Source organism: Cyanistes caeruleus, chromosome 8, assembly GCF_971803275.1.
Source record: "Cyanistes caeruleus chromosome 8, bCyaCae1.hap1.1, whole genome shotgun sequence".
NCBI lineage: Eukaryota > Metazoa > Chordata > Aves > Passeriformes > Paridae > Cyanistes > Cyanistes caeruleus.
Window position 1 is genome coordinate 13,690,280 of NC_141708.1, and position 13,202 is coordinate 13,703,481.

General features: G+C 40.3%; 1 protein-coding gene across 8 annotated transcripts in view; it reads right to left on the reverse strand.

Annotated features, from left to right (window-relative positions):
* The window catches only part of ARMH3 (armadillo like helical domain containing 3), a 123,441-nt gene that overhangs the window by 44,876 nt on the left and 65,363 nt on the right, over nucleotides 1–13,202 (reverse strand). For 4 of the 8 annotated variants that reach the window (XM_086901230.1, XM_086901229.1, XM_086901231.1 and 1 more), the window contains exon 24: nucleotides 283–538. The exons of the other annotated variants lie outside the window; for them this stretch is intronic. In XM_086901230.1, coding sequence (XP_086757356.1) covers nucleotides 523–538 — 16 coding nt within the window. In that variant the 3' untranslated portion in view covers nucleotides 283–522. Of the gene's footprint in view, nucleotides 1–282; nucleotides 539–13,202 lie in introns of those variants that run through there. 8 annotated transcript variants of the gene reach the window in all.

Sequence of the window (13,202 nt, forward strand, 5' to 3'; positions counted from 1 at the left end):
ATCCCCTCCTTTCTTTTTCTTTTTGAAACACAAAGTATCCATCCATTCAGTTGGTGCTGAAAAGGTTTGTAGACATCCAGCAGTTGGGAAGACCACACAACTTCTCAATTCAGCAACCACAACTGGGGCCACACAAATAAATGCTATCCATAATCAAGTGAAAATGCAAGAAAAAAAAAAAAAAAGAAAAAAAAGAAAAAAAGAAAGCTTAATGAAAAAAGCCACATGTGTTGCAGTTTTTTGAGAAATAATTAATACCAAAAATGAACTCACCACACTTGGTTGCATTCATTTCTCTGAGCTTTATTTGATTCAGAATTACTCTAGTGAACAACAAAATCTAAGCATTAGAAGACTGTTGAAATCCTGACTTGTCGTTTTGCATTGTCAAGAATGCAGTGTTGACTTCTTGTCAGCTATTTGACTTTTCCTTCAGTTCCTTTTAGCTCTTCCATTCAAAGACTGAAGGCAGCACTTCTCTGGTGGTCCATCCAAGCAAGATGATTCCTACTCTTGCCCCACCTAACCACTCTTCTGCCTGCAAGCAAGGGACCAGAATATTTTTCCTGCTGTTGCTTGTGAACCAGCATTAGTAAAATCAGCCCAGCACTAGAAATGTTTGAGATAGGAGTGCTGTAATACAACATGAAGGGAAAGCTGCCCAATTCAAACATTTTAGAAAACATGGAGGAACAGGCACATCTTTTTAAAAATGCATCCAGCACATAAACAGGTCACTATTACAAACTTTTAAACTGTCAGTGACTACTGCATGCTTTTGTGATACTGTAGATTCCACCACATTTACAGAGGAAAAAAATTTGCATGCCTTCTTTCCCTCAGCTAGCATTCAATCTGAGCATATGCATAATTACTTACTATTGATAGGCACACACTTACAAATTTCTGACAACTTAACCCAGATCCAACACTGCTCTAGCCTGATACAGCATTTACTGCCAGGTAAAATCCTGTAAAAATCTTGCTCCAAAAACTCTAGCTCAACTTGCAGCAAAGAATGTGTTAGAGCAACAGAAAGCAATCAGGCTTGCTCACTGTCCACCTACCAAACCCTGTTTTCCCTTCACCCACACTGCTCTTGCTTAAGACATCTTTTTCCTGACTGTATTTAAAAAGCATTCCTTGCCAGCAGCTCTCCAGCTAATGTAAGTTAGTATGGCAAAATTTTCTTGTCTCTTACAAGATTCCTAAAGGAATTAAATCATTCAAGTCATTAGAGAACTTTGATTACTGTTTTAATTAACAGGTCAGATGATTACAGAACCCATTCAGTATCAAAGTGATTAACTGCTGCTTTAACAGACAGGGTGGGTTAGCCCTGGCTGGATGTCAGATGTCCACCAAAGCCACTCTGTCTTTTCCCTTCTCAGCTGAACAGGTGAGAGAATATATAATGAAAAGGTTATGGGTTGATTTAAGGACAGGGAGAGATTACTTACCAGTTACCAACACTGGCTAAACAGACTCAGCTGGGGGAAGTTAGTTTAATTCATTGCCAACCAAATCAGGGATGGGTAATGAGACTCTTCACACTCTTCCCCTGCTCCAGTGAGGGTCTATCCAATGGGAGACAGTTCTCCAGGAATTTCTTTAACGTGAATCCTTCCCACAGGCTTCACTGAACAATTCTTCACTGAACTGCACCAATGTGGATCCCTTCAGAGTGCAGTCTTTCAAGAACAGGCAGCTCCAGCATGGGTCTCCCCTCCAGGACCACAGTTCCTGCCAACAAGCCTGCTCCAGTGTGGGCTCTTCTCTCCATGGCACCACAGGTCATTCCAGGAGTCTGCTCCAGAGAGGGCCTCCCATGGGGTCACCTTTTGCCTTCTTAATTAACTTATCTCAGAAGCACAACCACTGCCACTGATGGGCTCAGCCCTGGCCAGGAGAGGATCCACCTTGGAGCTGGCTGGCACTGGCTCCATGGGACATAGGGGAAGCTTCTGGCAGCTTCTCACAGAAACCACCCCCACCAAACCCTTGCCACACAAACGCAATACAACAGCCAGCATGTACTTGCTGAGCAACGGAGCAAAGTGAGATGGGCTGTGGCATTTGATGCTAATGAGCAACAGCACTTAGCAGTTTGCAAGAGCCAAGGCTTGGCAGCATGCTCATTATTCAAGAAACTTAAAACTGTATAAACCTCTTCCTGGAAAAAAAAAATTAGATGTGGAAAGTGAAAAAGGATATAAACCCAAACAAACAAAACAAAAACATGAATGCTATCTAAAGGGCAGAACTGTATTTGGATTCATAGACAAGCTGCATAATAATTCAACAGGAAAGGTGAACAAAATTTGGAAGGGTTTCGTTTTTTTTCCTTCTGTATTTGTCTGTAAACTGAGCTTCAAAACTCTGGACAAAATTCAAGATTTCAGTTCAATTCTGAAATACAAGGATTGGGATAAAAGTGACAAGCCTGCATGTTGAAAGCATCCAGCAATTTAAAGAAATGAGGTGACATTTCAAAATAAGAATTGGCAAATATTGAAAAGTGTTTTGATTTCAACTATACACCGGAAAATGGTTTTATCCAAGTTCTTTCCAAGCAATCTCTAAAATAAACCCACTGGCTCCAGCACAAAGTATTTCCTTGCACACCACACATATACACAAAACAGACCTACCAAGGACTAATGGTTTGCCTCCCTTTCTTAGTAGGACTCCTCTTGCCACAGAGCAGGACTCTCATCTCAAGATACGTGGATCTCTAAGCCTTCACACACAACATCTCTGCATTCAGAGATCTGCAACTGCTCTGCATCAGTCACTGCCAGGATCTTGGCAGGAGGCCAGAGGTGCATGTAGCAGGCCCAAGTTTGGGGTTCTTAAAGGCTGGGATGCCTGTTCATTGCTCAGCATGTTCATCATTCTGCCTTAATAGAAGCCAATATATTTTCCCCGACCTTTACTTTCCACAGTTCTCAGAAAGCCTGAAAAATTAATATTCAGGCAACTTCTAAGTTTCACTCTGCAAAGTGATGAACAGTTTCATTCTGCACAGTGATGAACAGAGAGTGCCAGCAGAGAAACAAAGAACCTCTTGCCTGAATGCAAGTGGCGCAGGAGAGCAGGAGTAAACAGAGTGCCTAACCCCCTGAATAGCAATGGCAGACCTGAGAGTTTGATTTGGTGCCCCAAAACACCTCTGCTATTATACAGCAGAGAGAATTAGGGGGTGGCATGAAAAGAGCAAAGACAGACTTGCAGCCCTTGCAGATTCTCTGCAGTTACATGCTGGGATAGCTCCAAAACAGGTTGTCCTGGGCTTTTTTACACCCTCCCCCAGAGCAGCTCTTCATGACCCAGTAATAGATCTGCATCAAGTACTGACTGCTTTTCTGCTCCCTTTAATGGTTTTTAACATATTGTCAATCACACCATCACTTTTAAGTACTTTTAACCATTCCAGGAAAACTGCAGTCAGACAGCTGCTGAAGGTCAAGTTCTTTTCCAGCCCTGGCAGGAGCTGGGATTCACCACAACTCACCACAGCACAGTCCAGCACAGTTTCCCTTCTCCTGGTGGTGGGCATCACCAATTCAGCTCCCCCCCTACTTTTACACACAAAGAATTGCTACAGGACTGCCAGTCATGTTCCAATTGCAGATTATCTGCGTACACGGATACAGGGGGACTCTCCCAGGTGCCAGGCTCCAGACCCTGCAGCTGATAAAGAGGTCCTCTTGTGGCAAAGGGTGTCTTGGCATCCTCAAGATCACAGTGCTCAAGAATACCAACACTTAAGCTTACTCTGTATGTATGCACTTTAAAAAAAAGAGAGACTCTGCTGAAATGATCAGCATACTTAACCCTTCTCTGGGTCTGAGGACCATGCCTAGCATCATTTACTGTCCATTAATTCCAAGACGAAACATGGAAAATTGAGCAAAATTCACTCGATAAAACCTTATTTTTAAGGCCTCTCTGAAGCACTGTAGCTTTCTTTTGCAATTACAACTGAGTACAAAACTCTCTCCTTTCTGAAACACAATGGGAAAAATCCCTTGTCCCCTAAAAAAACTGAAACATGTACTACTGAAAATTTAAATTACAGATACAATAATTTCACTTGGAGGTTAAGCTAGTGAACAATTTCTCCACACTTACTTCCTGGGCCCTACTCTTCCAGCACAGCCATCATGGTGACTTCAAACTGCAGAAAAATGAAATGCTTGTGGCCTACTGACATCTCCTTGAATCTTACCTCTGTTTAGTGGTCGTAAGAGCAAAAATGTCTCAAAATAATTCTCAGGGCTGCCCTTCTGTTTAATTGCTCCATGGATAAATTTCAGTATGCCTATGACTGATGTACCGGAGGAGAAATCTCTCATTGCAAAGATAAAAGCGGAAAACACAAGAATCCAGATTGAATTTGTCAAATTTTGAATGCAAAATGATACCTTTGATTCCATCTAGCTGATTCATGACACTACAAGTTAGTAAATCAGCTTATCTGAATTTCTGTATACTACATTTTCCAACATTACCCTTACACCATTACTTTCATGTCAGTAGCTAGGTAGAGCACCTTTCACCAAGGTATTCTATTCAGATAGGAACAGGAGAAAACCTATTCCTTCAGTCATTTATTACAGTGATTAATTACCTATTAAGAAAAGGGTACGTAATTTGCAGCTGCAATTTGGTTTCAGTGTCTAGCCTTACATTTCTTTTCTGTTTTGGTATTTTATCTCATCAAAGATGCTTGAACACTAAAGAGCATACCACTTTTGTTTTAAAGAGACTATGATACTTAAATCTTGAAAGCATTCTCACTAGTTTCTCATAACTCTGGCTTCTCTGTCCTTTCTCCAGTTATTCAATATCCTTTTTTAAAACAGACACCAGAAAAAAATGCAAAATATATACCATCATAAAATCACTTTCTGTCTCTTGTTACTATTTCTGGGGTTAAATAAACCTCTTTAGCCGAATGCTTCACAAAAGACCTAGAGTAAAACTGTCAGTCAATGCTTCTTGAAACACTGCTTTTCAAGACACAGCCCCTTTTTGCACACTGGCACTTGTTTTTTCAAGAACTACCTGACAGGTTAAAAAGCAATTCAGATCACATGCTTCATCTACTCCATGATTTAACCTTCTGCCAGTCTTCCAGTAACTTGCAATATTCATAAGAAAGTCTTACGTGCCTTGTGATCATTGGAAAGCTTACATAGCACTGTTTTCATGCTTATCACCTAAGAAAGGTACCCTCCTTGTCCTCTAGGGATGCTCCACAAGTGCTTTGTCACATCATTCACTCTTCGAATCTCCAGCATTGTCACCACTACCTCCAAAGGAAACACTATGAGATTTGCATGTCCACAGAACCTCAGCAATCTCTGCTAAAAAACTGACACAGAAAGGCTCTTAAATACTACTTCTTTCTACTGTCATGAGCTTTCCAGGTGAGCAGATGAGTTATAATTGGCAGCAAATAATACTTGGGGGAACCAACATCAAGCCAAGTCACACCAGCAGCAATCTCAACGAGTTCTGAAGTCTTGCCCTGCACTGATATTCAAGAGCTCTCCACATTCATCTAGGCTCCTGGAAGTCCTTCAGCAATCTATGCTGACATATGACCCCAAATTTCTAAAAACTCTTTGCCAATGCACAACTGTATGGTCAGTCTGCTTTAGCCGAGACCAAATGCTTGCTGATAAACAATCTGAGGCAGAATTCGTGAGTCCTGGACATGTCATATCACTGTCTGCAGTGTTCTATTTGATCACATGAGCAGTTTTGGGGCCACCAATTGCAGAAAATTGAGAGGAAGGCAAGTCTCAGCTCTGACAATGGGCTGCATCCATGCTTCTTCTCAATTAACAATGCTAATAGCACGTAGACACATTCTTCATTTTGCAGTTGTGGTTACTGCCAGGGAAACATTGATTAGAATCAATTTATGAGCATACAAATACATTCTCTTTCCTCTACAGGAACCACCGCACATCAGCTGATCTCTCCAATGCACAGAACTCAAGATGTCATGCCCACAGACCACTTGGAAGAAAAATCAGCCTTGATATGATGGATATTCCTAACTGAACAATCTAAGAAATACCACATCCCTTTACCTTTTTGCTTTCTTTACACATAATTGAATAGAACAAAAATCCAATTAAATTTCTAAAAAGAGGTCACCTTTAAAACTCCCATATGCTTTCTACAAGACTGCCAAGGAGTTCTCATACACATCTGGACCTAGTCCAACCTGAAATATATTTTGGTGCCCTAAAGCCCACAGAATTTCAAAAGGACAAATTATTCATCAACGTCCCCTATGTTCTAAAATGCATTCTGCAATGTTGCTGGCACAAAGTGGCTGTTTGCTATGAGTGGGCAAAATGATTTATCTAGTATATATACATATAGCCTCTGAAGCACTGCAATCCTGGTGACAAAGAGGCATACAAATGTTAGGATTATGCAGATAAATCACAGGCGCAGGACTGGACTTGACTATACTTCCGCTGCGTGTGTACATATATAAACTACAAATGCTTTCACCTGAAGTATTGTAATATCTTAACATTAAAAATTCTTGTTTTCATTTAAGTTGATTACCACTTTCAAATACCTATCTTCCTGCCCCTGTGTATTGACTAATACATTAAGCTCGAATAAGACAATACAGTTTTTGCTTCACAGCTATTGAGAAACTCCTAACTATGATTAGATTAGCTCTGCTCAACCCAGACCAAAATAATTTCTGGGATGTTCCCACAGCACATTTCATCTAGTACATCTGCATTATTTATGGCATTTACACAAGGTGAATTGAAGGCTTTTATAAACTAAGACACAAATCAATACAAGCTCTTAGCAGATGGGGCCTTAGTAGGGTTCCACACCAGCATCATTCCACATCAAGCAAACCCTTTCAACTGAGTAACTGTTAACACAAAAGGGAAGGTTTGTTTAGAAAGCCAGGAATTAGAGACACCCCTCAGCACCCAGCCTTTCCAGGAGAACTGTACCTGCATCATTTAGAGTCTAAACAGTCAGGAACTAGGTTTGTATGCAATAAGCAGCTTGAACTGCTTCACAACATCAGTCCATAAGCATCACGATAGCTCTGTTTCATTTGCCTCTCCAAGGTAAGATAAAAATGCTGTTCACAGATGGCTTTCCCTGTAAGAGTTACCACGGACTGGGAAGAAATGGATGGGAAGCAAATTCAGCCTGGCGCTCAGTCAGGTCAGCACTGTGCTCTGACAGAGACCCTTCTCAGCCTCCACTGTGTTGGTGCTGGTTGTAGGGAGCACAGGTGGGGACACAGAACTGGCCTGTGGGACCAGCCCTGGGCAGGAGAACCAGCTGGAGCCACAAGGTCTTAGCTCCTCAGCAAGAGAAAACCCTCCCCACTTCCATACACAAGTAGTCTGGGGACAACATTAGGATATGTGGCTTCACCTGTTTTCAGATAATGCATCTTTAATTCACCTTGGCTGGTTTTCATAGATAAACACTCATCACAAAGAACAGATCATTATTTGAGGCACTTAGAGCAGAGAACAGATTACCCTGATCCCTTTCTTTTCCTAACTTATCTAACTTGTGCACTGAGAATTCATGATAGGTTTTTTTTCCTTTGGATTAAGCAAAATCGAAAGTTGTCTTCAGAGATGCCAGCAAAAGAACCTTTTATACATCTATTTATAGAGCAGTGCTTTGGGATCTACAGTAGCCAGAAGGAAAAAGGAATGAATGCTAAATTATCCAATGTGAACTTCCTTTAGAACAGTAACCTGCAACAGAAAAAAAACTGATTATATTCCTGTTCAATTCCTTGCTCTACAGATGCAGTAAAAGGATTTCTCCTCTTCACCAAATTAACAAAACACACAGGGCCTTTAACTTTTAATTTTTTTAATCAAAGAAGTCTCAAAAAGCTCCATCAACTCAGCCTTTCTTAGTTGACAAACAAGAGGCTACTGAAATTAGAAGACTGATATATCTGGGTTTGGGCTAGCCAGGAAGAAAAAAAGACCAAAAACATCCTGTTAGTCTTAATTAAAATCATGTCTTGCTCAGCTGGCATGGGTTTTACTTTCATGAGATATTTAAGTACATGATCCTGACAGCTCTCCATGAGCTCTTTCTGGAGGAAAAAAAGGAAAAGTAACGATGAATGAAATCCTGAAGTTAAATCATGAGGGAAGACAAATCTTCCATGGTTATTCATTATTTTACTCTTGTCTTCACCAGTGCTCCAGAAAATCATGCACTTCTCTGCCACTCCCAGAACACCAAAGGCTGCCAAACAGGAGACCAGCTCATATTCTTCCTTAGACATCCCTCTTCTAAATTACCACAGACAGTATTTCCTGTGCACACACAAGTAACAGCAGAAACCCACAGAAAGGAGGCTTTCCTCTTCTGCACACAATGAGAATGTGGGTCACAGTGTAGGTAAGAGACTCCTTCACCTAACAATGAACCCTTACAGACCCCTAACATGGGATAACAACTTGAATGCAGTAACAGATGGAACAAACCATGTCTATAAGCAGATGTGTGACTGTAAGTAAACCGCAATGCCTCCATCCTGAAAGCAGTGGGAGGGAGATGCTGACATGCTGATTGACCCTTGGCCAAAGACTTTGAAGCAGGTAACTTATTCCTGAGAAAATGCTGACAGCTGAAATTTATGTAAACATTTAAAACTGCAACACTGAGGTAGCAAAGGCCTCTGTGTCCCAAATTCAGAACTGTCTAGAATTTGGAGCTCAGGTAATAGTATAAGAGCAGACAAAAACAAAATGATACTGCCCCCAAAACAACCCTTACTTCCAGCCACATACTCTTCAAGATAATATGTGAAGCAGAGGTGACATCTGTATGATCCAGCAACCCATGATTAAATTCTGTTCCATTAATTTGTATAATCATTGCTTTAAATTCACATTCACATTAGACACTCCACAGCTTAACTAAGCATAGCGTGAAGCAGTGTCTCTTTGGTTCAAGCTTATCTGATCTGATGCACCCTCTTCTTACAGCTTCCCTTCTCTCTGACATTTGGTTATTTTTACTAACTCTTATATATATTCTCAGCCATCTCTTCCAGCCCGAAGACTTGTCAGGTATATAAATGTTCTTCATAACACATCTGGTTCCATGACTTCAATCATTCTTGATGCCCCTTTCTGAAACTTTCCTACTCCTCCTATACCCTTTTGAATTTTCTAAGCTCTGGATAGATGGGAAATGAAAGACTAGGTTAATAAATGCAAAAATTTGTCTTGCTGTTGGGAATGAATTCTAATAGAAGATAACACTATTTTCTGAGGTAGAGGGGTTAAACTGAGAAGCAAATTTTTAAGAAAAGTTATTACAGCTGGGTAAGAGAGCAGCTCTTTTTTAGACCAAGAGATGTGAATGATTTTAAACACCACAACAGTTTAATTGATGAATATTACACATTTTATCTAGAGTGGTATAGCAGAATAAACATTTAAAAAGATTTTAAAATAAAGAAAACCAGCAATTTTTCAACAGAGCCTCTGTAATTCTACTGTGGGAACATTCAGTTATGTACAAATCTCAGTCTTGGCACTGCAAAAGAATAGGAGATTATTTTGTGTGTGCATGTAGGGGGTAGTTGTACATGTAGTCAGGTCCCTGACTGAGGAAAGAAGTATGACCTAATATCCTAAAGGCTGGGACAAGTCTGGTAAAGAAAACTTAAATTCATTTTTTCCTTAAATTTTCCTTAAACTTTTTACTGTTGGCCTCCTTCAGTAATTGTAGTCTGTCACCACAATTCTAGTACTGTTCAAATTCTCATATTGCTGTTTTCCAGGTTTTCATGAAAAAATGTCTTAGGTATGGTAACTGAGTATAGAGAAGTCCTCCAAGAACAAGAAAAGCATACATGGTGCTTCCCTCCAAATTTGCTCTGAAACATCAACAGCACAGAATACTGAACTACTATAGTATTGATTTTTCAGCTGAGACAAAAAGCAAACATCCTGGCCACTCAGTGAGCTTTACACTTCTCAACTAAAGCAGAAAGCTTAGTTTATCTGGATAAATTCCTGTTTGTGTAGCAACCCTGAAAATTTGCCTCCACAGCTTCGGTTCAGACTTTCCTCATCCTAGACTGTCACATAATGAACCTGTGCAAGATAACAACCATTTCTGTATTTCAGCAGCACACCAAAGAAAACAAAGAAAAATCTCAGGATGTATCCTCTACAGTATGTGATACTTCTACCAAGGAACCCAGAATATTTCTGGGAAAAGGGCAGTGTGATTACTATAGAATGGTGGTCAAAAGAAAAATAGGGATAACTTTCCTGAAGCTAGGAAAAAGCATGCTTTGCTAAACAATTTAATAATTAAATTGAAGAAGAAAATACCACTGTAATTAACATACAAAGAACCAGCACAGCCTAGCTAATCTCATCATGAAGAGATCGAATAAAGTAGCATGCATTTTATGGAGCAATTTAATCTGGCAAGCAATTAATCGTAAGAGCACTAAGTCAAACGAACAGATTTCCCTTTAAGGAGATCACATTCATCATCTGTAATGTATTCTAAACTGCAATTTGTTAGCCAGCCCCTGAATTTTACTGAAGACATTTACTGTCTTCCTTCAGTGGAAACGTGGTCCCTGACTGACAGGAGGGAGTGGCATCAGTCTTTTTGAAGTGGCTACCCTGTTAACACTGACAGGTTCTCAATCACTGATGCAGAAACAAACGCCTTACACACAATGTAACAGCAGGCATGAGTTTTTACAGGCCTTGTACTGTAGAAAACCCTACAATCGTACCTCTCACACTGTATGAATCACATCTTAAGCCAGGGACCAACGTGATCTGATCCATCTCTAATGCTCTGGAGCTGATAACATTACTGATGGGGAGAAGGGGAATTAAAAAAAAAAAAGTCAAACCCACAAAAAATTCCCACCTTCCTTGCTCACTGAGAATGTTGGCCAACATCTTTCATCTTTCAGATGCAAATACAGGGTTCTGGCTCTCCCCATTCTCTCATATTCTCAGCTTCAAAATAATCCTTTCTTGTTTAAATTGCATCATTCTAACTGATTACAGGAGTGCCCCAGACTCTCAGTGCTTTTAATTTTACAAAACCTTTCACTTCCAACTTTTATTTATTCATGATACTCCTTCCCTATCCATTTGTTCCCATTACAAACTACCCTTCAGCTTCAGAAGCTGTTCTACATCACTTTTGTTTTCCACTACATTAGCAGTATCCACTAGTTTTCTCTTTGCTGGATTGGGCAAAGCATGAGCCATGGGAAGGAAATCATGATTCCTGACACTTGTCTGCACCTGTCCCCATACAAGTTTATCTTTCTGTAAGATGAATTTGAAGGCCTCCTCTCTTCCTAGGAAAGGAAAATACTTAACAGAAAGTCTATCTTCTTGTGTAGACGGCATTATTTTTCTTCTGCCTGAGTGCACAGTTTGGATCATGAAGATTAGCAGACTGAAAGCAATCAAAGCTCACAACCTCTAAGTGCCCTTGGCCCAAACTGATTCCCCTCCAAACACAGCAAACACTTTGAAAATAAAAAATCGTGAGCAGAGAAAAGGGCCTTAAGAACCCCTCAGGACAGCTGAGTCTTAACACAGACCATCAAAGTTTACTGAAATATATGTGATAACATTTCATCTAGAAAGCATGAAAAATTCACTCAAATGAGCCTATTGACCATGCATGAACAAAAGCTTGCAAGAGACATACAACTTCTGCCAATGCCTTCCTGCCCCACTGTCACTCTAAATCAATTCAAAGGACAGATTTCTTCACAGTAATGACAGGATGAGACCTATGCCTCGCTGCTTTCAGTCCTCTTCCAGCTTAATTTCCCTTATGCTCCACTCAGACTGAAGGCATGAATATAAAGCAGCCCCATGACAAATCAAAGTTAAATATGTAGTCCTGTAGATAGAGTACAATTTTAAAAAGTAAGAAATAATCCCTGAGCTATACTCTAGACCAAGTTCAGTTAGTATCATCTCATTCCAGAAAGAGTTAATGCAAAATTTACATTAAACTGATTATGAGAAAATACTGCTTTACTCCACTGTCAAAAAAAAACATGGGGGGAAAAAAGCGTATTAGACTAAAATTAATCAAAACAAAGATTTTTGTACTCCCAGAGGGGAAGAAGAAAACCCCACACTGCAAAAAGTTATCTAGAGGAAAAACTTCTGATAGCTAAGTCTTTAAAGTCCTCTGACCTGAACCCAAGTGCATGGTATTGTTCCCTGATGCCTTCCTGCTATATAACACCATACTTGGACCAATACCACATTAAAATAACAGCAAGGGCAGGCACAATTCATTTAACAATTAATCTACCCTAGCCATCATTTTCACTTGTCATGAGCTGCCTCTTAAATGCCCTCAATCTCATATAACCATAGCCTCTTCCTTTAAATGCACACACACAGGGGAATATGCCATTATGGGCATTATTCAAAGCACTGCTTTCCATGCCCATCATCCACCACAGCATTAATCACACTGAGAATAGTTTCTCCTCATAAATGACTGAGTTACATAGCTGGATCTCTTCAGCAGGATCCAATTCAGTAGTAAGATCACAGACAGCAGACAATACTGAGCATCTGCAACAACACATAAAGCAAGTTTGCTAGTTTTTACCCTTTAAAGATCTTGCAGGGAAAGAAAATAGATGCCAAGCACCTACTGATTTAACTACATGCCCTACTCTGCATGTCTAGCAGACAGGTCCAGAGTTAACACACAGCACAAACACACTCTCTGAAAACAAGCTTTCTTGCTTTTTACCATTTGACCATGCAGTGAAGAGACTGCTCTCTAAAATCAAATAGGTTAGGTTAAGAAGGATCTTGGCAGGTTCCAGGGTTCAGCTTTGTATCAGCACTGGGCCAGTTAACGCACAGCTGTGCTCAGGCAAGATATGAATAAGTCCCAAGGACAGAGATTGCACTGAGCTATCTGATCCAATACGGGATCACTTATTCTGAGAAGAGCCTCCCTTACTGCAATCTGAGTAACTTTATTTCCCAGTCAAGCTTCAGGTCCTGGACATTCTTGTCTTGTGACCCTTCATTTCTGACATTAGCTCATGCTAAGAGTAAAAGTCACCAAACAAGGAAGAAAAACAGGTGCTACCCAGTGAGAATTGCAGTTTGCTC